The sequence below is a fragment of the Entelurus aequoreus genome, linkage group LG02 (genome assembly GCF_033978785.1).
Source record: "Entelurus aequoreus isolate RoL-2023_Sb linkage group LG02, RoL_Eaeq_v1.1, whole genome shotgun sequence".
Taxonomy (NCBI): Eukaryota; Metazoa; Chordata; class Actinopteri; order Syngnathiformes; family Syngnathidae; genus Entelurus; species Entelurus aequoreus.
The window spans coordinates 59,293,498-59,320,414 of NC_084732.1; the positions used below are offsets into that span (position 1 = coordinate 59,293,498).

The window sequence follows — 26,917 nt, forward strand, 5'->3', positions numbered from 1 at the left end:
AAACAATCTTGCCTTCCTTTATACTTCCTCCAAACGAGCCATTTGGAATTTACACAATCTGTGACGTTTTTCCCGAGTGTGACATCAGGGTACATCTTCATACATGGTAGAAATGTACCCAAAGTGCTTTGCTCGAGTCCGCCGTTGTAGTCCGACATTGTAGGCCATAAGCTTTTTCTTTCTCTATACAAGACCTGGGCAAGTTAAGGCCCGGGGGCCACATGCGGCCCGTTAAGCTTTTCCATCTGGCCCGCCGGACGTTACCAAATAATTTTTTTACATCTTTAAGATGGAAAATTTAGCTGCCATTATGATGTGCAGTCATGTTTTCTAATGACTGTAAGTCTTCAACTATACTAATTCTTTCAATGGTTGGAAACTGCACTTATGGATGATATACCAGTTACTATGGTAATCTAATTAGTTACTATGGTCATCTAATTAGTTACTATGGTCATCTACTTAGTTACTATGGTCATCTAATTAGTCACTATGGTCATCTAATTAGTCACTATGGTCATCTTATTAGTTACTGTGGTCATCTTATTAGTTACTGTGGTCATCTACTTAGTTGCTATGGTCATCTACGTCACACCAGCTCAGACGAGGCACCAAGCAGTGTGGGCGGGAAGTGTTTCCACAGACGCGGAAGGAGATTTTCACAACAAAGTTCTAAAGCTTAGTGATATATCACATATATCAGATTGTAGGTGGGTTTATTTTGTACCCTTCGCGTTCATATTTCACTGTTTGTTGCGTTTCACTTGATGGTAAAATAATGTCGTTTGAAAGGGGGTGTGACGTTCATATTTTGTCAATATTCAGTGTTTTATCCTGCGTAGAAACATTTAAAATTCCATTATGTTTTTTAAGGCGGTCTGTCATAAAGTTTTTAGCATTCAATCAGACATTATTGTGAGGTTTTGTATTAGTGTTCCTACAAATAGATATACTGGCCCCCAGACACATTTTTTTCTCTAAATGTGGCCCCCGAGTCAAAATAATTGCCCAGGCCTGCTCTATACCCTCTTTTGCCCTTTCTAATACAAAATAGTGTATAGTTCGAATTTATAACTGTCAATAGATTTGCGATGGGATTGCTAAAAAGTACAAAATGGATGACGTGGAGAAAATGCTGTCGAAGTAGAGCCACGAACCAACCACAAAACGGCACATAATGAAAAGGAGATCAGAAAGCGACTTGAAAACGGTCTGTATAATTTTGACCAAAGAACCACCGTTACATGTTGTGTAGACCCCAAGGAAGTGTTTTAAATGTAGAAAAAAAATCATAATAAAATCCCCTTCAATTCCAAGCCTCGGTTTCTTCAGTGTCACTCTGGTACATTGATGTATGGTTGGATGCAAAAATCCATTGCTCTTGCTATTTCTAATAAAAAGTGGAATATAGTTCTGTGTTGGCCCTGCGATGAGGTGGCGACTTGTCCAGGGTGTACCCCGCCTTCCGCCGAATGCAGCTGAGATAGGCTCCAGCACCCCCTGCGACCCCGAAAAGTGGAATATAGTTCTGTGTTGGCCCTGCGATGAGGTGGCGACTTGTCCAGGGTGTACCCCGCCTTCCGCCGAATGCAGCTGAGATAGGCTCCAGCACCCCCGTGACCCCAAAAGGGACAAGCGGTAGAAAATGGATGGATGGATAGTTCTAATGTAAGATATTTTTCAGAACCTAGCGGGAAATATATCTCAAAAACTACCTTAAAGGCTGACAAAGCAGGGAAGGAGTTTTAGTCAGCGTGAGAGGGCGGGATGGGGGAGGAGGTTATTTGCATGTAAAACATTCCGTTTTTAGAGACAGTCAAAAAGGGGGCTTGAAAATAGGTCTGTAAATCAAAATGTATGCATAATTTTGACCAAAGCACCACCATAACATGTAATGTAGACCACAAAAAGTGTTTTAAATGTAGGTCAAAGACCCCTATAAGGCCATTTAAGTTTTACAGTTTGAAGATCCCCTTAAACCACAATGTTTCTTGATCCGACCTACGGGTAGAGCTAAAACAACAGATTTGGAAATACTACAGTAATTTCCGGTCTATAAGCTGCTACTTTTTTCCCAAACTTTGAACATTGCACTTTACACAATGCTGCGCCTAATTTATGGATTTTTCCGGTTCACAAACCACACATGCCACCAATAAATTTACCGGTACCAAAATGTATTTTGATAATTTTCAATACTTTTCTAAAAGAGGGAACCACAACAATGGCACTATTGGCTTTATTTTAACAACAAATGCAACAATAAATTTAAACATACGTTTTGTATTACAATCAAAGAACAATTTTGCCATTAAATAATAGGAATGTGCATCTTTGGGCACAACACGATTTGATATGATTCAATTCCTGGCATTAACGATTCGATTCAGAATCGGTTCTCGATTCAAAACAATTCTCGACTCAAAATAAATTATTTTTTAATAACATTGGATGCCAGTTCTATGATTAACCTCATTCTTCCATAAAATAGACAAACAGATCTGATACATTTTTGTACTACTTAAAAGAAAACTGGTTATGTTTAATAAAATGCTACCCAAACATTTAATAAAGTCAAATACAAATAAGGCAACAAGAGAACTACCCTACACTTCTCTATTCTAAAGTAAATCAGTACAGCAGATATGGGCATATACATCAACAATACGATTTGCCTGAGTGGCTGGACAGGACAGATAAAAAAATAGTATATAGACATATACTGTATACTTTTGTATAACGCCTTTTGATTTTTTCTTTTAATCGATTAAGAATTGTTACAAGAATCGCGATTGATTTGTAAATCTTTTTTTTTTTTACACCATTATCAAGCAACAGTGAACATACTAGAAAACTTTACTTTTAGTAGGAAGCAAGCAAATGGGATATAAAGGCTCCTAATTTGGCTGCTGACATATGCAGTAACATATTGTGTAATTTCTCATTGTACTATTTTGTCAAAAATGAGGGAAAAGCGGTAGAAAATTCAATTTTTTCATTCACTGATAATATCTGGTTATGTTCTGTTTTAACATGTTCCAGCTACACTTCTGTTAAAATATAATAAGCAATTACTATTTTGTTGCATGGATACTTTACATAAGTTTTGGGTGATACCATAAATTTGGGTATCGATCCGATACCAAGTTGTCACAGGGTCATACATTGGTCATATTCAAAGTCCTTACGTGTCCAGGGACATATTTTCTGAGTTTATAAACATCATAAAAAAAGGAAAAAAAATATTTTGTGATGTTAAAAAATATCAACGTAATCATTGTAGTGCTGAATAGATCTACTTGATATTGTTTCAATTGATATCTGTGTAGACCACCCTTGTTTACATTCAGAAGCCCTGGCTTGCTGTTAGCGGTGACTGTGAGCAATTGTGTCCTCCAACGGTGTGTAGTGAAGCATGTTTTGCTATTCCTCGTCTGCAGGGATGGTATTAGTAAGAATCATAGTTTGTCGCAATCGAGGCAAGGATTAAAAAAAAAAAAGAATACGGATAGACGTTAGACACTAGCTAGCTAGGTATGTTTAAAGCACCACTTGCAGATCAGCACTGCAGTGTTTATCGCTCCAACTTTATCGTTAGGTTTAAAGCCAAAATACGTCCATTCTCTATTTTCTGTCTTTACACTTTCTCTGCTTGCAAGTGCTGTGTGTGTTGACGAACATGTGCCGCGGTTTGTATGCCAGCATTGGTAGACTGTGCTCTCTTTGTTCAATGCAAGAATGAAAAAAAAAAAAAACACAGCAAGTACGTGACAGCAGATTACCGTGGCGGTTATCTGCGGCGGTTATCCACGGCATCAACTTATTTTCACAAAGTTTGGATTTTTGGCAGAAATATCTTTCTGGGACCCGTCTGGGAAGTGCAGGGTAACTGCACTTTTTTTGGAATGTTGCTTATCGCTCACAATCATTAGGAGAGACAAGAACACACGTCTTTTTTTTTTTTTTTTTAGGATTTTAAAGATGATAAAAAAACGCTTGCGGCTAATGGCAGTCATCATTGTAGCCTTCTAAGCCCTCCATCAACGTTTTGTATACACACTGCAAATCTATATGTAATGTAGTAACAGACACGTTCATAACAATATCTAATATGTACAATATTTACCGTATTTTTGTCATATTAATCAATGACTGACTTCTTCCGCGCATTGATTTCTGTTTCCTTGCAGCGCACTTACTACTTCTGGCAACTAATGTGTGTTCTTACTTCCGGAAACAAAGGCGTGTGTGTGTTCCAATCATGGCAGACTTAATGGTAATAGAAAACGAAGATGACTATTTTTGGACTAATGACAACCTTATCTTTTTAAAGCTGAATGACTTTCTGTGTGGAGTTTGCATGTTCTCCCTGTGACTGCGTGGGTTCCCTCCGGGTACTCTGGCTTCTTCCCACCTCCAAACACATGCACCTGGGGATAGGTTGATTGGCAACACTAAATTGCAGTGTTGTGTGTGAATGTGAGTGTGAATGTTGTCTGTCTATCTGTGTTGGCCCTGCGAGGAGGTGGCGACTTGTCTAGGGTGTACCCCGCCTTCCGCCTGAATGCAGCTGAGATAGGCTCCAGCATCCCCCGCGACCCCAAAAAGGGACAAGCGGTAGAAAATGGATGGATGACAGGAGGACGAACTGCTGCTTCTAAAAGCCAGCACTGAGAAGAGGGTGAAACATTGGAGCAGACGGAAGACTATAGAGTGAGGTCGGTGTGACACGAAGCTGCAAATGAAGAATTTGGAGACAAGCTATTTCGACATAAATGGCGTGCTTAGCCCAAATAAACTGGGGAAAATGTCCCCGGCCAGGTGAACCAAACACACAACTGTCCATCAAGTGAGTTACATTTTAATATCGATCATGATACACGCAGCATGTCAAGCATGCTATTACAACTACACTGCATACGCTGTCTGGCTAGCTGTGTACAAACAAAACATGAAATGTGGGCTAATACTTTACAGATACAGTAATATGATTGTTCATGTTTTTCAGTCAGTACAGGTTATCCTATCACAGTGTTGTGCAACACAAAGTCAAACGTGTTTTGTGCTGACATAGAAGCTAGCTTATCTCTGGCCGTAGTTAGCTTTAACGGCTAATACCGAAGCACGCCCATGTGTTACCATGCTATAGAAAAAGAGTTCCTCAGTGTTGGCTCTTACAATAACAATGTCGCTATAGTTTGGTTATTATACATTACGGAACGTAAATTAAGTATTGGTGACGGTTTTTGAAAGCATTTTGAAAGTGATTTAGAGGTACAATTGATTGCTCCCATTAGTTGCATTGCAAGCCAAGTGGAACAAACCGATTTTTATATGTGAGAATGCAAAAAACAAAACAAAACCTTTATCTTCTTGTCTCTCATAAGGATTGTAAACGATGAGGCAAAATTCCAAAAAAAGTGCAGTTCCCCTTTAATATTGGTATTATATGTGTAAATATTGTATCTGCTGATGTAGAACTGTTGTAGTTGGATAAAAAAAAAAGACAGATACCGATATAAGTCAAAATGCCAAATATCGGTGCCGATAATCTGTTGATCTCTTGTTAGAACTATATAATACTTTATATTAGAAAGAGCAACAGCAGAGGATACATGTGCTGTGCATGTACGGGCAGTCTACCCTACAACAATAAGATAGAGAAAAATAAGGAACTTACTGACTGCAATGTTGGAGATGTTCTGGGGCGGTGACGTTCAACAGCCATTACACATCCAGTGGAAATCCGGGGTGACGTGGACAATGATCAGATTGACCAATCTTGTTATTACTGTACATATGGTGATTTACTGACTGCAATGTTGGAGATGTTCTGGGGCGGCGACGTTCAACAGCCATTACACATCCAGTAGAAATCCGGGGTGACGTGGACAATGATCAGATTGACCAATCTTGTTATTACTGTACATATGGTGATTTAATCGATTCTACGTGAGCCTGAAGTCCAAAGACTAATACTTGGTGAGTTGTTGACAATGAATGGTAAGTACCTTGCTTGCTGCAGCGGGGATGTTGCTTCACCCGCTGACCTGTCTGGCTTTTATGATGGTCATTCCCTTTTTCCCGCTTGCCTGTGTTATTGCTTCGTGTTTGTGTGACGATCCTTCCTTTGCAAGGGGATCAGCAGCTATACTAAAAAACTATTATTTTTTTACCTAAATTAAAACTCATGCTGAACTAATGAAGTTTAGGGTATTTTAACTTTTGTCCAATGTCAAAGTCAGTCAAATTGACCTGAACAGTTTGTAAGGGTCAAAAAGCTTGATGAAGATTGAATGAATCAAGAAAAATAAACATAGCGTTTATACATATTTTTCACACAAAGACAATTGTTGGACATGATCTACCGTACAGTACCTTGGTGGTGGCAGACTTGATCAAGTTGATCCTTTGACCAGCTTTTCGGAGCACATGGTGGCTCGCAGAGGAATTCGTAAAGATTTCAACCCCATCAAGACCCATCTGAATATGAGGGCTTATCCAAAGAGTCCATAGTATTGAGTTGCAATACAATAGCAAGACAAGCTTCAAAAATGACATAGATAACTAATATGCCTTATTGTGTTACCTTGTAGGGTGCCACAGCTCTTCGCACATCTCTGTACCAATACATGTATCCTTCGTTGAGAGCACACAATCTCCAAATGAGACTGTATCCTAAAGAAGACAGAGGTGGACTTTGACATGATAATAATAGACAATTATAGCTTCATACTTGGAAAGGAACGATTTAGAAATTCTAAACAATTTGGTTGACCTGACACGGTTTATCATGCATTTTCTTTCTTCTTTGTGTTAGTCTATCATTGACAATCGTTATGTGAGACAAGAACACATATGTCTTTCTTTTCTTTATGCATTTTAATTTGTAATATACAGCAAGTACAAGGTGGCTAACAATGGCGGTAATAGGATCCGCTCTAGTCCACATAAAAGCGCTCTAAAAACATCCATCAATCAAACATTTCTTTTACATTACACACACACACATATATATATATATATATATATATATATATATATATATATATATATATATATATATATATATATATATATATATATATATATATATATATATATATATATATATATATATATATATATATATATATATATATATATATATATATAAAATCTGTCCTGTCCAGCCACTTAGGCTAATCATATTGTTGATGTAGATGCACACATTGCTATACATATTTCCTTTAGAAAAGAGAAGTGTGGGATACTTCTTTTGTTGCCTTAATTGTATTTGACTTTATTAAATGTTTAGGTAGAATTTTCTTAAATAAAACAATTTTTTGTAAAATAATTTATCAGAGCTGTTTGTCTATTTTATGGAGGAATGCTGTTAATCATAGCACTGCAGTTAATAACTGGTCACCCAATGCTATTAAAAAAGTATTGATTTTAAATCGAGAATAGGTTGGACACGAGAGTCAATTCTGACTCGAATAGTTACCCCCAAGAATCGAATCGAATTGTGCCCAAAGATTCACAGCCCTGCACTGTAAATATGTATGTAATGTAGTAAAAGGCACATTCATAATATTTACGTATTTTGTTCATTTCAAGCATATGGCGGCGCATTAAGTTCACGGACACATCACGTCGTTTGCAATTTCCTTCAACAACAAAAAACACAGAGTGGTATTTTATTTTGTTATTGGGCGTTTGTGCTTGTCACAGATTGTCCATAACAAACACCATGTTATGGTTATGGTTTAAGTTTATTTAAACAACATGATTCATCGTATAATCTGCATATTCTCATTTCTCTTTGCAACATGTTTGAAAAGGAGTCGAACAAAGAAAATTTTTTTTAATCCTACCCCATTCCAATTCATAGCAATTACTAACACATTTGTTCACTTCCTGTTCTCATCTTTTGACACAATTAACATCAATGAAGGTTCTCTTGCATCCAGGTCATTGTCATCTCAGGGCATTCAATCGATCGCAACTGGACTGCTTGGTTTGTCTTGGAAGACGTTTCGCTGCTCATCAGAGTAGACTTCATCAGTTTGTGCTCATAGACAGACTAGATACGACCAATCTAAATCAATTGAATGCCCTTAGAAAATTAACATCAATAATTTCTAAATACAACAGCTTTTTTAATAGTTGAACCAGTCATGATTCAAATAATGAGATGAATAATATGTAATTTTAAACAAAGTTCAAGATGATTATCAAGATTCTTCTTCCTTGTACTTTGTAAAACTCCCGATAGTATGAACAACGTCTTAAACTGGATCACATTAGTACATTGTTTGACTTATTTGCTTTATCCACTCCATAAATTAATTCCACATGTTGATATACTAAAGGTTTTAAGTGTAGTACCGGTACATGCACACAAATGTTTCTTAGATTTTCATCTAAGGTCCCCCCCCCCCCTTTTTTGAGAATAAATGTTATACATTCTTAGGTAGCTGGCTAAAGTTTGCTTTGTGCATAATTTTAGCTGATTGTAAAAGCACCAAATCATTGAGTTTCAGTATTTTGGATTTAATAAATAAAGTGTTTGTATGTTCTCGATGACCTACATTTTATATATCATTCTAACTCATCTTTTTTTGTAACACGATTAGAGAATGTAATGTATTTTCGTAGTTATTTCCCCATATTTCTGCTCAATAACTCAGATATGGTAACATTGGCGAGCTGTAGAGGATATGGAGTGATTTTTGGTCAAGAATATATTTTGCTTTATTTATTATTGAAATATTACTTGCCACATTATGTTGTATAATTTTATATGAGATTTTCAGTTCATTTTATCATCAATAATTACACCCAAAATTAGATTTATTTCCCCCTTTCAATGTCTACTTCTATTTGTATTTTACTGTATTTTCTATTGCTACCAAATGGCATTATTTTAGTTTTGCTGATATTCAAAGATCGTCTATTTTTGCCAAACCCCATCTCTTTAATATATTAATTTATTGTTATTATTTGTATAGGCTTCTGTGTGTTTTCTCCTGAACAAAACACAGTTGTGTCGTCCGCAAACAATACTAACTTTAAGTTCTTTGTAACTTCACAAATGTCGTTTATATGGAGATGAATCATTTTGGTCGCAGCCTTGATCCCTGGGATACGCCACAAGATATGTTTAACTCTGTTGACGTTTTTTTCACCTAGCATCACATATTGCTTCCTGTTGGTTAAGTAGCTTCTTATCCAGTTCAGTATGAATCTTCTGATGCCATACCATTCTAATTTATTTATTAATATGATAAATATACGTGTATATATATATATATATATATATATATATATATATATATATATATATATATATATATATATATATATATATATATATATATATATATATATATATATATATATATATATTCAGTAACAGTACAACAGAAAGTCAAACACAAATACAAATGGACGCAATAGACATTGATTATTGATAAAACTATACAACATAAGGTGGCAAGAAATACATCAATAATTAATAAAGCTAAATATGTATTTGACCAAAAATTTCTTCATATTCTTAACTACTCGCTAGAGTTACCATATCTGAGTTATTGTGTGGAAAAATGGGTAAATAACTACAAAAGTAAGCTTCAGGCACTAACCGTGTTACAAAAAAGATCAGTTAGAATAATACATAATGTTGGATATAGAGAACACTCAAATCCTTTATCTATTGAATCAAAAATATTGAAATTTCACAACATAGTGAATTTGCAAACAGATAAAATTATGCACAAAGCTAATTATAACCCAGTACCCAAGAACACACAACATTTTTTCTCAACAAAAGAGAAGAAATATAACCTTAGAGAAAAACGTAATTTAAGACATTTGTATGCACATACAACACTTAAAACCTTTAGTATATCAGTATGTGGAATTAAATTATGGAATAGATTAAGTAAAGACATCAAACAGTGTACTAATATGATCCAATTTAAGAAACTGTTCAAACTCAAAACAAAAAACATGATAAACATTCTGAAGTTATTGATAATCTTATCCATCTCACCATATGAAATACAACTCACTTCACTAATTATTATGTATTCATTTTTAATGTTATTTATAAAGTATGTTGAGAATAAATTGAGAACAAGAATTTAACAAAAGTGTTAGCAATTGCTATGTAATGGAAAAAGGGGTGGGATTAAATAATCTTTGTTTCTTCCTACTCCTTTTCGAACATGTTGAAAAGAGAAACTTGAAATTGTGATGTTTCATGTTGTAATTGGGTGCATGTTTGAAATAAACTCAAAAGGAAACCAAACCAAACTGATTACTACATTTTATATTTTTCATGACATAGTTCAATAATTATACATTCTGATATATTATCAATAGTGCAAGTCCTTCATGTAAATTGCAACTTCGCCTCCATTCTTGTTGTTTCTGTTAATGTAATTTAGTTCACAACCCCCCAGGTCGAAATGTATTCCTTTCTTAGCATCGATCCATGTTTCTGATAAAGCAAATACTTTGAAAGGTTATTTGAATTATTCCAAAAATGCTTCATATTGTTGTAATTTGCAAATAGGCTTTTACAGCTAAGATGAATAATTGTCAGTTTGTTTTCGGATTTTATGTTGGTGATGTAGTGTTCGTTTGTATAGTATTGACAATCATGCTTAAGATGGGAAAAACAAATTGTTTCAGGGTTTCTGTCATCCTCTATTACATACTTTTATGCTCTATCTAGCTAAAGGTTTCCAATTCCTTGTCCATTTGAGTCCAATGTGTGTGTCATGATTATGTTTATTTTGTTTGTAGTTATTAAAATTGATCCAGTTCCTCTTTTTTCCTGATGACAATTACTTTAGCTTTTTCAGGTGTACAATTTGTTTTGATGAATTTTCTGTTAACGTATCTTATGATTATTGCCGCTGTGGATCCTTCTATTTTTCCGCGTAGTGGATGACATGCTTCGATGTTCTGAACGTTCAGTTCCACCTCTTTGGTCTGCATTAATGCGGCCACCTGCCGTTCTGTGACGTTGATATCTAGTTCTCATTGTTCTCCACCGTAGGTGTCCACAGCCTGTGCATGTGTACAGGGCTTAATGTGTAGCCCTGTCAAAATAACATCAATAATTAGAACTGTTCGAACTCCGCACTCTGTCCGTTACTCGTCGGTCATTTTTGTCATTCTGTCACCTGGGGACGGCGTGGCGAAGTTGGTAGAGTGGCCGTGCCAGCAATCGGAGGGTTGCTGGTTACTGGGGTTCAATCCCCACCTTCTACCATCCTAGTCACGTCCGTTGTGTCCTTGGGCAAGACACTTCACCTTTGCTCCTGATGGGTGCTGGTAGCGCCTTGCATGGCAGCTCCCTCCATCAGTGTGTGAATGTGTGTGTGAATGGGTGAATGTGGAAATACTGTCAAAGCGCTTTGAGTACCTTGAAGGTAGAAAAGCGCTATACAAGTATAACCCATTTATCATTTATCATTACCTCCTTTATTATGCAATATAGGTTACTGTTGTTTTTTTTATGGCTATTGTCTCCGCAGTCAAAAACTCCAACGCTCGTATGATCTCCTCACTCTACTCAGCTGTGCGTTCTTTCTTTGAACCCATGCTGGTCCTGGGATTGATGATCTGGGTGTCTCGTCTGCGGAGCCCCGCGCTAGCCTTGCTGCGCCTGCTGCTACTGCTGTGCGCCGGACCTCGATGCTGCCGTTGCTCACTCACTGGGTCTCGCTGATGTTTTCCAGCCTTGTGCTAGAATCACTGCAGCCTTCGCTCTCTGTGCCTGGTGCTAGCCTCAATGTTGCAGCTGCTCTCCGGGCCCGTTGGCTGCAGCCGCCACTCTCCGGGTCGGTGGTAGTCTTGCTACTTCCGCCGCTCTACGGGTCCAATCCCTATACTCGGTCGCTCTGGCCACCAAGGCTCGCTCGCCACCAATGCTCGCTCACCACCAATTCTCGCTCGCCACTAATTCTCACTCGCCACCAATGCTCGCTTGCCAATGCCTGCTCTCTCTGGCCAGCAATGCTCACTCACTCTGGCCAGCAATGCTCACTCGCCACTGCACAAGGGTGCAGTGCAATTATGGAAACCCTTATGCTTGAACATAAGGATGTTCAAGCATAAGGGTTTCCATAATTGCACTTGGCAACAGGACACCCTAGGCCGCAGTTCGATGATCAACTTTATGGTTGTATCATCAGATTTGCAGTCTCATGTTTTGGACATTCGGGTGAAGGGAGAGGCGGAGCTTTCAACCAATCACCTCCTAGTGGTGAGTCGCCTTTAATGGTGGGGGATGATGCCAGACAGACCTGGCAGGCCCAAACGCGAAGTGAGGGTCAGCTGGGAACGTCTGGCAGAGTCTCCCATCAGAGAGAGTTTAAATTCTTAACTCCGGAAGGCCTTTGAACATGTTAAAAGGGAGGCGCTGGATGTTCAATCCGGGTGGACCAATGTTCCGTACCTCTATTTTCGAGGCAGCCAATCGGAGCTGTGGCCGCCAGGTGGTCAGAGCCTGCCGTGGCGTTAATTCCAAAACACGCTGGTGGACACCAAATGATAGCGTCAAGCTGAAAAAAATAGTCCAATCGGGTCCCCGGAGGCAGCAGACAGACACGGACAGGCTTTGGCGGTTGCAGAGGCAAAATCCCAGACATGGGAGGAGTTCAGAGAAGTCATGGAGAACGATTTCCGGAAGATTTTGAAGTGATTCAGGACAACCATACGCCGTCTCAGCAGCGGGAAGCAGTGCACTGTCAACACCGTGTATGGTAGGGATGGTGTGCTGCTGACCTCTACAAGGAGATGTTGTGGATCGGTGGAAGGAATACTTCAAAGACCTCCCCAATCCCACCTACACGTCTTCCTGTGAGGAAGCAGTGCCTGTGGACTCTGTAATGGGCTCTCCTATTTCTGGGGCTGAGATTGCCGAGGTAGTTAAGAAGCTTCTCGATAGCAGGGCCCCGGGGAAGGACGATATCCGCCAGGAGTTTCTCAAGGCTCTGAATGCTGTGGGGCTGTCTTGGTTGACAAGACTCAGCAGCATTGCATGGAAATCAGAGGATGGTGCCTCTGGACTGGTAGGTGGTGGTGCCGCTATTTAAAAAGGGGAACGAGAGGGTGTTCCAACTATCGCAGGATCACACTCCTCAGCCTTCCTCAGGTCTATTCAGGTGTACTGGAGAGAAGGCTACGCCGGATAGTCGAAACTCGGATTCAGGAGAAGCTGTCTGGTTTTTGTCATGGTCGTGGAACTGTGGACCAGCTCTATACTCTCGGCAGGAACCTTAGGGGTGCATGGGAGTTTGCCCAACCAGTCTACATGGGTTTTGTGAAATTGGAGAATGCATTCGACCCTTAGGAAGTCCTGTGGAGAGTGCTCAGAGAGTAAGTCAGAACGCCTGACTGTGGCGGTCCACTCCCTGTATGATCAGTGTCAGAGCTTGGTCCGCATTGCCGGCAGTAAATCGGACCCATTCCCAGTGAGGATTGGAATCCTGCCCTGTGTCACTGATTCTGTTTACAACTTTATGGACATAATTCCTAGGTGCAGTCAGGGCATTGAGGGGATATGGTTTGGTGGCTGCAGGGTTAGTTATTTGCTTTTAGCGGATGATGTGGACCTGCTGCCTTCATCTAGCTAGGATCTTCAGCTCTCACTGGATTGGTTGGCAGCTGAGTGTGAAGCGACTGAGATTAAAATCAGCACTTCCAAGTCTGAGTCCATGGTTCTCATCCGGAAAAGGTTGGAGTGCCATCTCCGGGTTGGGGACAAGATCCTGCCCCAGCTTGAGAAGTTCAAGTACCTCGGGATATAGTTCACAAATGAGAGAAGAGCGGCTTGTGAGATCGACAGGCGGATCGGTGCGGCCTCTGCAGTGATGCGGACCCTGCATTGGTCCGTCGAAGTGCGGCCACTGCAGTGATGCGGACCCTGCATTAGTCTGTCGAAGTGCGGCCTCTGCAGTGCTGCGGACCCTGCATTGGTCCGTCGAAGTGAAAAAGGAGCTGAACCGGAAGACAAAGCTATCATTTTACTGATCAAGCTATGTTCCTATCCTAACCTATGGTCATGAGCTTTGGGTTATGACCAAAAGGACAAGATCACGGGTAAAAGTGGCCGAAATGTGTTTCCGCCGTCGGGTGGCGGGGTTCTCCCTTAGAGATAGGTTGAGAATCTCAGTCATTTGGGAGGAGCTCAAGGTAAAGTCGCTTCTCCGCCACATCGAGAGGAGCCACATGAGGTGGTTCAGAATTCCCCCTGAACGCCTTCCTGTAGAGCTGTTTAGGGCATGCCCGACAGGTAGGAGGCCACGGGGAAGACTCAGGACACGTTGGCGGGACTATGTCTCCCAGCTTGCCCGGGAATGCCTCAGAATCCCCAAGGAAAAGCTGGACACAGTGGCTCAGAGAGTTATGTCAGGGCTTCAGCAAGTAGCACTATTGCTAAGTGCTAACCAAGAAATAAAAACTATGAATACAACAAAACAATCACTTAATGTGCAATGTCTGCTTTCACTGGTATGCCAACTGATTCAATGTTGTGTACCTCTGAGATGAAGAATTAATCAAAATCGTAACGCAGGTAAAATGATAAAAAAATGTAAAAAGGTGGGTGCAAACGAGGACCTTTTTGTGACTTTCTCATGATCTATGAGTATAAGTTGAATGTCAAAGTTGATCAACTTCTTAGTTTATAGCCATAACCTTCTACTACACAAGTGAGAGGCATGAGGCGCCTGTACAAAGATGATGAAGATGTTCTATGAGTCGGTGGTGGCGGGCGCTTTCTTGTACGCCGTGGCCTGCTGGGGCAGCGGACTGAGAGCGGGGGACGCAAACAGGCTGGACAAGCTGGTAAGGAAGGCCAGTAACGTGGTGGGAGTGGAGCTAGACTCTCTGGCGGTGGTGTCAGAGAGGAGAAGTCTAGCAAAGCTCCTAGCCAATATGGACAACACCTCCCACCCACTACACTCGGACCTAGCGGGGAGAATGAGTTCAGTGGAAGGCTCAGACTCCCAAAATGCAACACGGAACGACACAGGAGGTCCTTCATACCGACAGCCATCAGACTGTATAATGCATATGTTCCTTTTTGACTGTACTTAATTAAATGTATAATAGACTGTATTTATATTATTCACATGTGAATAATTCTGTATAATAGACTGTATTTATATTATTCACATGTGAATAATGCTGTATAATAGACTGTATTTATATTATTCACATGTAAAAAATACCTAAGTGTTTATTGTGAGCGAACTGTGGTGCTGAATTTCCCCCAGGGATCAATAAAGTACTTTCTATTCTATTCTATTTATAAACTATAATCAACTTTTACCAACTCAGAGGCAATGTAGCAGCTCACCGCTTCAATACATCAATAGCTGTCAAAACCAGTGAACACGGTGCCGCTAAAAGTAGTTTCTCTGTGTTAGCTTTTTAAAATAGCAATATCACCAATACCTGGTAATATGCAGGTTACAACAGCTTGGCTGTTTTTGGATGTTTTTTATGGGCGTGATAGATTACTCCCATTAGCTGCATTGTTAGCCACCTCAGACTTGCCGTGTATTAAAATTTACAATGAAAAAAGAAAAAGAAAAAGAAAAACATGTGCTCTTCTCTTACAAAGGGATTGTAAATGATAGGCAAAATTCCGAAAAAAGTGCAGTTACCCTTTAAACACGCAGAGTCACCGAAAATGACGTATAGTAACTGAATTGTTGTCATTGTGAGGAGAAGGAATGTTTGTTTGAGGAAACTGTGTTTACGATGACACATGCAATTTCTCACAAACCCTCAACCGCTCCCATCAAAACTAAACCTTTCACTCATTTCCATCGAGCACTTGAGCCGGCTGGCTTATCGTGCGAGCTCAATGCCTGCCTCCGGGACTTGAAGCGAGCCAGGGATTGTGGCATCTTAAACTTATAGGGTAACTGCACTTTTTGGGGGATTTCCACATCATTCACAATCCCTTTTTAAGACACGTCTTTCTTTTTTTATGCACTCTAATTTGAGATACACGGCAAGTACGAGGTGGCTAACAATGCAGGTAATGGGAGTCATATATTGCGCACATAAAGCCCTCTATAAACATCCAAAAACCGCCAACAATATTCCATTTACACCTTGTAACCTGCATATTACCCAAGTACAGTATAAGCGATATTATTATGAGCGCTAACGCAGAGGAACTACTTTTAGCGGCAAAGTGATCACAGGGTTAACACAGCTTATGCAGCTATTGACATACTGAGCCAGTGAGTTGCTGCATCGCTTTTGAGTTGGTTAAAGATCATTTTAGATTATACTGTAAATTATGCCTATCACTTGTCTAGTAAAAGATTTTGGCATAAGCCGAGAAGTTGGTCAACTCTGACATTCAACTTGGACCCGGAAAAAGACACAAAAAGCTGCTTGTTTACACCCACCTTTTTTATTCTTTTTCCTGTATAAGATTTACGATTAATTCTTCATCTAAACGGGAAGATATAAACATCCCGTCAGTCGGCATCCCAGTGAGAGCAGACTTTATATAGAACCTGATAGTTTTATTATATTCGCAGTTTGTATTTCTTGCATAGCACTTAGTGATAGTGCTACTTACTGGATCTGCTTATTTTATAATATAGTTTTTTTTTAGATGTTTTTTAGAATGTTTTAGAGGGGGAATTAAGCGAATCCCATACCTCCATTCACGGACACGATAGCATTTATCTGTGAGTTAGAATGCATTAAAAAAAGAAAAACATATGTGTGCTTGTCTCACATGAGGATTGTGAATGATAGACAAAATTACAAAACAAGTTTACTTGGCTTTAAAGGCCTACTGAAATGAATTTTTTTTATTTAAACGGGGATAGCAGATCCATTCTATGTGTCATACTTGATCATTTCGCGATATTGCCATATTTTTGCTGAAAGGATTTAGTAGAGAACATCGACGATAAAGTTCGCAACTTTTGGTCGCTGATAAAAAAAGCCTTGCCTGTACCGGAAGTAGCGTGACGTCACAGGTTGAAGGGCTCCTCACATTTCCCCATTGTTTACACCAGCAGCGACAGCGATTCGGACCGAGAAAGCGACGATTACCCCATTAATTTGAGCGAGGATGAAAGATTTGTGGATGAGGAACGTCAGAGTGAAGGACTAGAGTGCCGTGCAGGACGTATCTTTTTTCGCTCTGACCGTAACTTAGGTAAAAGGGCTCATTGGATTCCACACTTTCTCCTTTTTCTATTGTGGATCACGGATTTGTATTTTAAACCACCTCGGATACTATATCCTCTTGAAAATGAGAGTCGAGAACGCGAAATGGACATTCACAGTGACTTTTATCTCCAAGACAATACATCAGTGAAGCACTTTAGCTACGGAGCTAACGTGATAGCATCGTGCTTAAATGCAGATAGAAACAAAAGAAATCAGCCCCTGACTGGAAGGATAGACAGCAGATCAACAATACTACTATAAGGAGACACCGAACCAAACACTGGACCTGTAACTACACGGTTAATGCTGTGCCGCCTGTCGAAGCCTAGCAATGCTGTTGCTAACGACACCATTGAAGCTAACTTAGCTACGGGCCCTCGTCAGAGCTATGATAAAAACATTAGCGCTCCACCTACGCCAGCCCTCATCTGCTCATCAACACCCGGGCTCACCTGCATTCCAGCGATCGACAGCGCGACGAAGGACTTCACCCGATCATCGATGTGGTCGGCGGCTAGCGTTGGATAGCGCGTCTGCTATCCAAGTCAAAGTCCTCCTGGTTGTGTTGCTGCAGCCAGCCGCTAATACACCGATCCCACCTACAGCTTTCTTCTTTGCAGTCTCCATTGTTCATTAAACATTTTGCAAAAGATTCACCAACACAGATGTCCAGAATACTGCGGAATTTTGCGATGAAAACAGAGCTGTTTGTATTGGGATACAATGTGTCCGAATACTTCCGTTTCAACTATCGACGTCAACGTCATCATACATAGACGTTTTCAACCGGAAGTTTTGCGGGAAATTTAAAATTGCACTTTATAAGTTAACCCGGCCGTATTGGCATGTGTTGCAATGTTAAGATTTCATCATTGATATATAAACTATCAGACTGCGTGGTCGGTAGTAGTGGGTTTCAGTAGGCCTTTAAAACTTAATTGAAAGTTAAGAATTACTTAGCAGTTTCTAAAAAAGTGCTATAGTTTGGCTATCAGTGTGGAAACAAAAGCTAATGCATTCTTGTATGTGCGTTATTTTACTTTAAAGCATGTAAACTTAAATCATTTATTGGTACATTATTTAGTTCCAACATCATTATGCTTTGACTTGACATACTGGGAGAAATTGTTCAATTATAGTATCGACAAATGTAAGGATGTTTGCATTCAATTCAAGGGTCAGAGCTTTAAGAGCCATTTACATGTATGTTTTATTTTATAAGATATTTTCGTAAGAACCACAACTGATAAACCATAATGGCAGACTATATCTGGTATTCTGGGGTGTTAACAATGTACACCGAAACAGACCAAAAACTGTGTCAAAAAACCTTAATGAGTTCCAAAACCGCCAATTTTTTTAACTGTTCCATACATACTTCATTCTCATGATAATGCACATACCTGCCCTGTGACAAGCTGGATCATTCGGGGCAGGAAGTACTCCTCTACTTTCCTGGAAGATACAAGCAAACAAAAAACTATTTTGTCCATTTGTTTGTTTGTTTTGAAAGCTGAGCATCGTCTTCTTCATAGCAGCAAACTTTTGACCTTTAAAGCAATATGTCACCCATATCTAGTCAGCATAACCAAATCCAACAAATAGGTGCACCTAGAGTTGTACGGTATACCGGTACTAATAAAGTACTGCGGTACTAATGAATTGAAAACGGTACTACTGCCTTTGAAAAATACCGGTATTTTTTTTTTTTTATTCGCATGCTTGCGTGCGGCGGTGACGTACAGAGCGCAGGGGCATGTTGAGTGTGTCAGTGCACAAGGAGAAACAGTGTGGAGAAGAAAGATGGCAAAAGCAATTCTACTGGTTACTAAAGAGGGTGCGTGAAGTGCAACATGGAGGTTTTTGGACTTCAAAACTATCGATAAAGATGATGCTTTAAAGGGGAACTGCGCATTTTTTGGGAATTTTGCCTATCGTTCACAATCATTATGAGAGACATGACGATGGATGTTGTTTTTTTTTGCATTATAAATATTAAATAAATGTGATCAAAAGTTTGGTTACAATGGAGCCGATAGGAGCCGTTCAATTCTGCCTATAAAGCCCTTAAAAAAACATCCAAACACCTCCATTGAGATGTTATATTCATGATGTAAGTATATATGTAATGTAGTAATGGACACATCTATAAAAACAATGAATATTTACGTATTCTGATCATTTTAAGTATACGCGGGTGGCGGCTAATTGTCTTTTCGTGTGTTTGCCATTTTCAGGCTCTAAACGGCTGTCAAAGTGTACCAACTTGTCAGATTACTTATCAAGGTGAAATGCATGATTTATGAGCTACAATAATCTTCTAGGGAGCAAGGAAGCGAGAAAACAGCAGTGCACTCGATAATGTAAACATAGGGACACGCGGTAGTGATCACAGCGCCGCTATAAATAGTTTATCTGTGTTAGGGCTCATAATAACAATATTACTCATAATTGGTTAATATTCAAGTCACAAAATGTAAATGGACTATTGTTGGTGGTTTTTGAATGGTTATTTATTGGATTTTATGGGCGAAATAGAGGACCTCCCATTGGCTACGCTGTAAGTGGACTTTTATTTACGTTTATTACAAGTTAGAAAGCATTTTTTTAAAATCCATCCGTTGTCATTTCTTTCATAATGATTGTGAACGTTAGGCAAAATTTTAAAAACAAATGAAGTGGCACGCTGCATGCGCCGCTTTAAAACATGCCTCGCCAAAGGTGGCATGAATAAAGTATTACCACCTTTGCTTCAAATTTAGCTAAACAATTAAATAACAAGCAGTCAGATCGACAAGTAATGTAGTTAACTAGCTCCTTTGTTGTGCACATACAGATACCTAGACACGCACACAGCTGCTTGGCTTGATGCCAAATATTAGCGGAGTAACCACTCATGTGGCGAAAACTATTGCAAGTGAAATGACTGAATTTGAAAACAAAGTGCTACAATTTGTGTTTTATCTTAACAATGTGTGTTTTACCTGCTACATGTCTTATATGTGTAGTTTCAGCTATAGTATTGTTTTTATTATTTAGTAATGATTGTATTTGTCTTAAAGCACAGACCAAGCTGGCAACCACAAATCATAAAGCCTAATGTCAATAAAGCTTTCTATTCTATTCTAACCTAACCCTAAATTAGGGCAGGCTATATGTTATATATACAATTTTAAATTGTTATTTGAGAAGAAAAGCCCAATGTGTTTAATGCCTTTTAATTTTATTTCAATCTTCTAAAATTGTTCCTTGACTGCAATAAGAATCATATGTTTAACGTATCGTAAGATTTTTTGTTAAAATGTAGCCAAAAATAAAATATTTGTGTGGTCGCCGTATCAAAGAGTATCAAAACACATTTTGGTATCGGTACCAAAATATTGGTATCGGGACAACCTTGTAGAGTTGTATTTAAAAGTTTGCATACACACATCATGCACAAAAATTATTAATCAACTTTAGGCCCTTAATAATTTATTGAACTACTCTTTTTTCCAGTGAAAAATGTATATGTGCTATGTTGTTTTTATTATTTTTATTTTTTTTTACAAAAAATTATGTGTACATGTTCAGATCAAACATAGAACATTCCACAGAATAAGTGTTCTTTGCTTGTTGTAACTCCCTCAAAATAAACTTAAATGTATGTCTTTTTTAAACCCCAATGGTCACTCTGTCAGAGCTACAGCATTCCTCTGTGGAGAGAGGAGAACCTTCCAGAAGGACAATCATCTCTGCAGCAATCCACCAATCAAGCCTGAAAGATAGATTGGCCAGATGGAAGCCATTTCCTAATATAAAGTTTGCCAACATGAACCAGAAATACTCTCAGTCCATGAGAAACAAAATACTGTGGTCTGTCGAGACAAAGCTTGAACTCGTTGGCGTGAATACCAGGCATTTTGTTTGGAGGAAACCAGGCACCGCTCATCACCAGACCAATACCATCCTTACAGTGAAGCATGGTTGTGGCAGCATCATCCCGTGAGGATGCTTTTTGGTGGCAAGAACTGTGAGTCTAGTCAGGATAGAGGGAAAATTAATGCAGCAATGCTACCCATCCAACCTGATGGAGCTTGAGGGGTGCTGCAAAGAGGAATGGGCAATGGGTAATTAATAGGAATGGGTAAACTGCCCAAAGATAGGTGTGCCAAGCTTGTGGCATCATATTCAAAAATACTTGAGGCTATAACTTCTGCCAAAAGTGCATCAACATAGTATTGAGCAAAGGCTGTGAATACTTATGTACATGTAATTTTTTTTTTTAATGTTTTTTTTTTTTAAATAATTTTGCAAAAAAAAACTTTAAACAACCTTTTGACAATGTCGTAATGTTTTGAGGACAAAAATGTATTTATTTCATTTTGGAATAAGGCTGTAACATAAATGTGGAAAAAGTGAAGGGCTGTGAATACTTTCTGGATGCACTGTCGTAACAGGACTGAGCAGAGGCTTGTTTGCGATGGCAACATTATGAAATTCTGGAAGGTCTGATTATATTATACTTTAACTATTTTCAATAACTCTTGAATCCCATTTGTCACCTACCAGATTTGTCAGGTAAACAATAACTTATTCCAAGGTTAAAAGATGAAGCTATGACTTGTTTATATCATACATTGTACTGTAAAATACAGTGTAATGTTGCTTTCAAGATTACTAACCTAAACTTTGTCCATGGTGAGAACCAGCGCATCTCTCTGTAGTTGCCATGGTTGGCCATCAGCATCTTTGGCCGAATCAATAGGATCTGTCTTTGGATAGACAATAAATATGTCAGTATCATACATTGTAATGCAGTGTATTACGTATACACTACATATGTTGGGCAATTTAGCAATATATTGTAGTGAATTGCTGTCCTTCAAAAAATGTCATGCAGTTGTATTTACAATGTTTCAAAGGCTGAATGAAATACAGTAAAAGTAACTAAAATAGTGATAAAAACATATTTGGTGGTACTGTACTTTGGTTTTCATACACCCCGCTTAAAATAACATTTTGGCCAAAACTTCTTGGTTATTGTAAGATCAAGCATTGCACGTAACAAAATATTGTTTTTGTCCACGTATTATTCCGAAGCACAGTGTCTAAAAAAGCAATCAGAGGCGGTGGTGACTTTTTTTTTTTATTGGGTAAGACTGCAAAAAATCCACCATGAGACCAAAGAAAGTAGCGCGTGAAAGCACTCAGATAAAGAAGGTAAAAACACTACTGAATTCAAGAAATAACTTGTAGCAAAGAATGTAAGGCATCTGCACTCTCTCCTCTTCCCTCATAACAATGGGAAATGAAAATATATATACAATTTTGGTTCCATTTTCGATTCAGCTTTGCGATTAGGTTATTAATGGATTCTCTTACCAATTCTCATTTGGAAAAAAGGATAATAAACAGGTTGATTAGCATAAATGTTGTTTAGCTGTGAAGTAACGTGTGTACAAACCCAAAAGAGGCCAAGAATGGGAAAGCGGGGGGAGCGCAGAAAAAAAAAAGTTTTTAGAAAATAAGTATAAAAATAGAATAAATAATGTAGAAATGAAAAAAATGCAACATAAATTATTGTTATTATTCAGTTTCTAATCGAAATTAAAATCATCTTTTTAAAAAGGCTATATGAGCTGAGCACTCAAAAGCAAAACTACATCAGCTAGTGACATAGCACTGTCAAGCAAGTAATGTCCAATAGATGTGTGCGCTGTGGAATTCTGATTGTAATGTAATGTAAATGTAATGAATTAGAAGCATTTATTTAGTTGTTTCAGTTAGTCATAGAAGATTTTACAATGAAGCAATTGGCACTGCGGGGTGGAGGCTCACTCCGAGCAGATTAAAAACGTGTCATTCACTTAAAGTTATCAGATACTTTGTGTGCAAATGTTTCTGCATATTGGTGGTATTTCTTTACATTGACGAAATATCCACTTTGCGAGTTGTCCTGTTGTCATCCTTTATCGTAAAATGTACTGTAACTCTCAAGCATCGCTTGGGCATGGTGACATCATTTACACTAACAGTAATCGATAATGGAAATGATTCCACGGAGTCAAAACATTGTGAAACGTTTCTCAAAAATAACCGGTTCCCTGTTTCTGGAACAGAATCATTGGATTTACATTATTTGTTATTAGGAAAAATGTATTCAGTTTTCCTCTGACCTTTCGATCAGATTACTATAAAAACCTAGGTAGCACTGTACAAAGAATTATAAGTAATGCCACTAATATCAACAAAAAACCTACTACTTTACGACAAAACAAGAATTAGACATGTTGCCCACTCATTTATAAAAAAAATAAAAAGATGAGGCTGTCAAAATATTTAATATTTAGTCGCATTGTCCATACATTTAACTAGTAAATTAATCGTGATAATAGCAATTACCTTTGGCAGAACATTAGAAAGATAATTTTCCAGTTATAGTAATATCAACATGGGGCTGGACAATTTATTTGCCTATTAAACACTATGCTTTCTTGAACATCTTAACACAAAATGCACATAAATGTCTCTTTTACAGACACACGCAGTGGAACATATTTTCAGCCTTGGAGTTTCATGCCTTAGACCAGCCAACTTAAGATCATGACTGAACTATTTTATTAAAATTAATGTAATAATAACCATGAATGTTATGGTAAGTCTGTTGTCTAATGCCTTGTATGTAATTTGGTGCATGTTTCTTAAGAATAATTTCCAATTTCGAGCAAATTAGGTTTTCTTCATATTGTAGATTTGTTTGAACATGAGTTTAAGTGCAAATTTTCAAAATTTCCAAACCTTGGAAATTAAAGTTTACATAGACTGAACTCCACCTCCATCATAAAAATAATCATCTGTAAGTCTCTAGCACATTTGATTTATATTTTGTTTTTGGACTGAAACAAGTGACATTGTTTCCACAGTAAAATATGGAGGTTCCATCCTATTGTGTATTCATTAGTGTTAGTTGTGAAACCAGTAAAATGCCATTAACTCATTATTTTCACATTAAAACTTTGACAGCCCTAAAAAAAAACATTGTTCTTACAAACCCCGTTTCCATATGAGTTGGGAAATTGTGTTAGATGTAAATATAAACGGAATACAATGATTTGCAAATCCTTTTCAACCCATATTCAATTAAATGCACTACAAAGACAAGATATTTGATGTTCAAACTCATAAACTTTTTTTTTTTTTTGCAAATAATAATTAACTTAGAATTTCATGGCTGCAAGACGTGCCAAAGTAGTTGGGAAAGGGCATGTTCACCACTGTGTTACATCACCTTTTCTTTTAACAACACTCAATAAACAATTGGGAACTGAGGAAACTAATTGTTGAAGCTTTGAAAGTGGAATTCTTTTATATTCTTATTTTATGTAGAGCTTCAGTCGTTCAACAGTCCGGGGTCTCCGCTGTCATATTTTACGCTTTATAATACGCCACACATTTTCGATGGGAGACAGGTCTGGACTGCAGGCGGGCCAGGAAAGTACCCGCACTCTTTTTTTACGAAGCCACGCTGTTGTACCACGTGCTGAATGTGGCTTGGCATCGTCTTGCTGAAATAAGCAGGGGCATCCATGAAAAAGATGGCGCTTAGATGGCAGCATATGTTGTTCCAAAACCTGTATGTACCTTTCAGCATTAATGGTGCCTTCACAGATGTGTAAGTTACCCATGCCTTGGGGACTAATGCACCCCCATACCATCACAGATGCTGGCTTTTGAACTTTGCGTCGATAACAGTCTGGATGGTTTGCTTCCCCTTTGGTCCGGATGACACGATGTCGAATATTTTCAAAAACAATTTGAAATGTGGACTCGTCAGACCACAGAACACTTTTCCACTTTGCATAAGTCCATCTTAGATGATCTCGGGCCCAGAGAAGCCGGCAGCGTTTCTGGATGTTGTTGATAAATGGCTTTCGCTTTGCATAGTAGAGCTTTAACTTGCACTTACAGATGTAGCGACCAACTGTATTTAGTGACAGTGGTTTTCTGAAGTGTTCCTGAGCCCATGTGGTGATATCCTTTAGAGACTGATGTCGGTTTTTGATACAGTGCCGTCTGAGGGATCGAAGGTCACGGTCATTCAATGTTGGTTTCTGGCCATGCCGCTTACGTGGAGTGATTTCTCCAGATTCTCTGAACCTTTTGATGATATTATGGACCGTAGATGTTGAAATCCCTAAATTTCTTGCAATTCCACTTTCAGAAACGTTGTTCTTAAACTGTTTGACTATTTGCTCACGCAGTTGTGGACAAAGGGGTGTACCTCGCCCCATCCTTTCTTGTGAAAGACTGAGCATTTTTTGGGAAGCGGTTTTTATACCCATCATGGCACCCACCTGTTCCCAATTAGCCTGCACACCTGTGGGATGTTCCAAATAAGTGTTTGATGAGCATTCCTCAACTTTATCAGTATTTAATGCCACCTTTCCCAAATTCTTTGTCACATGTTGCTGGCATCAAATTCTAAAGTTAATGATTATTTGCAAAAAAAAAATTTTGTATCAGTTTGAACATCAAATATGTTGTCTTTGTAGCATATTCAACTGAATATGGGTTGAAAATGATTTGCAAATCATTGTATTCCGTTTATATTTACATCTAACACAATTTCCCAACTCATATGGAAACGGGGTTTGTAGTAGGTTGATTGTTGGCACTTCAGTTCAGCAGCCACATTAACGGAATCAATGTACAGAAATGAAAACAGCGCATTTAGCACCACAACTCCAATGCATTTTTGGCATTTATTTACCACGAAAGCATTCTTCTGTGGATTAAATCAAGAATTACTGTATGTACTGCCATGAAGTATTTTATTCTACAGAGCAATAGGTATTTACCATTGCAATGCAAAACTACTTTTCAATGTTTTGTCCTTAGAATGACATGGGCATCTACAAGCATGCAATATATACAACATGGCAAATGTAAAAGTTACCTGTTGAGGAAAATCACCCGGCAGTTGTATCGTACATTATGATGCATGATGGGCCTGAATGAAAATAACACTCAGTTAAAACATTACACTTGTACTGGAATAGACATTTGGAAGAAACTTAAACAAGTATATTGACTTCGGTACGCTTGAGTATGACAATATTGTACAGACTACTTCAAAGACATGTACAGATGCACGTTGAAACCTGCATTCTATCTTTTCCTGATAGTAAAGTGTGTTAACCCCGGATTTCCCCTGGATGTGTAACGGCCGCTGAACAGTGCCAACACATAACGTCTCCACCATCTGCATATCCCCACCGCTGTTCTTATGTGCCTTGTTGCAGCTCCCCCGTGCAGCAAAGTAGGCGGGACTTTTACTTTTACAAATAGCAGAGTTGATATCCTGAGACGCCCCCTAGACACAACTTAGGGACACAGTTGAATGCCTTTTTCCAAGTCTACCAAGCATCTGTGTACCAGTTGATCAACTTCCATGCTCCCTCCAGTAAAGTGTAGAGCTGGTCCAGTGTTCTACGATCCGGACAAAAACCATATTGCACCTCCTGTTACTGAGACTGTTCCCCAAATAGCTGTAATCTTCTCTCCGTCACTCAGGAACCTATGTCTCTGGGGGTCTTGCTTGATACGTTTGAAATTTTTGTTTCCAAAGGGGATGCGCTCAATCAGCATGGGAACTATAAAAACTAACTTCTTCCATTCTGCTACTTATTCAACAAGTTGGTTGTTCTTCCATACATACAGTATA

At 38.7% G+C, this 26,917-nt stretch overlaps 1 protein-coding gene across 4 annotated transcripts in view; it reads right to left on the minus strand.

Annotated features, from left to right (window-relative positions):
• nadsyn1 (NAD synthetase 1) overlaps window positions 1-26,917 on the minus strand; it is a 78,619-nt gene that overhangs the window by 45,728 nt on the left and 5,974 nt on the right. For 3 of the 4 annotated variants that reach the window (XM_062030190.1, XM_062030180.1, XM_062030209.1), the window contains 5 exons: window positions 26,150-26,203; window positions 21,876-21,965; window positions 18,615-18,666; window positions 6,590-6,678; window positions 6,379-6,496 (listed from right to left, as the gene is read on the minus strand). In XM_062030190.1, coding sequence (XP_061886174.1) covers window positions 6,379-6,496; window positions 6,590-6,678; window positions 18,615-18,666; window positions 21,876-21,965; window positions 26,150-26,203 — 403 coding nt within the window. The remainder of the gene's footprint in view (window positions 1-6,378; window positions 6,497-6,589; window positions 6,679-18,614; window positions 18,667-21,875; window positions 21,966-26,149; window positions 26,204-26,917) is intronic. The other variant, XM_062030201.1, reaches the window with a different exon arrangement.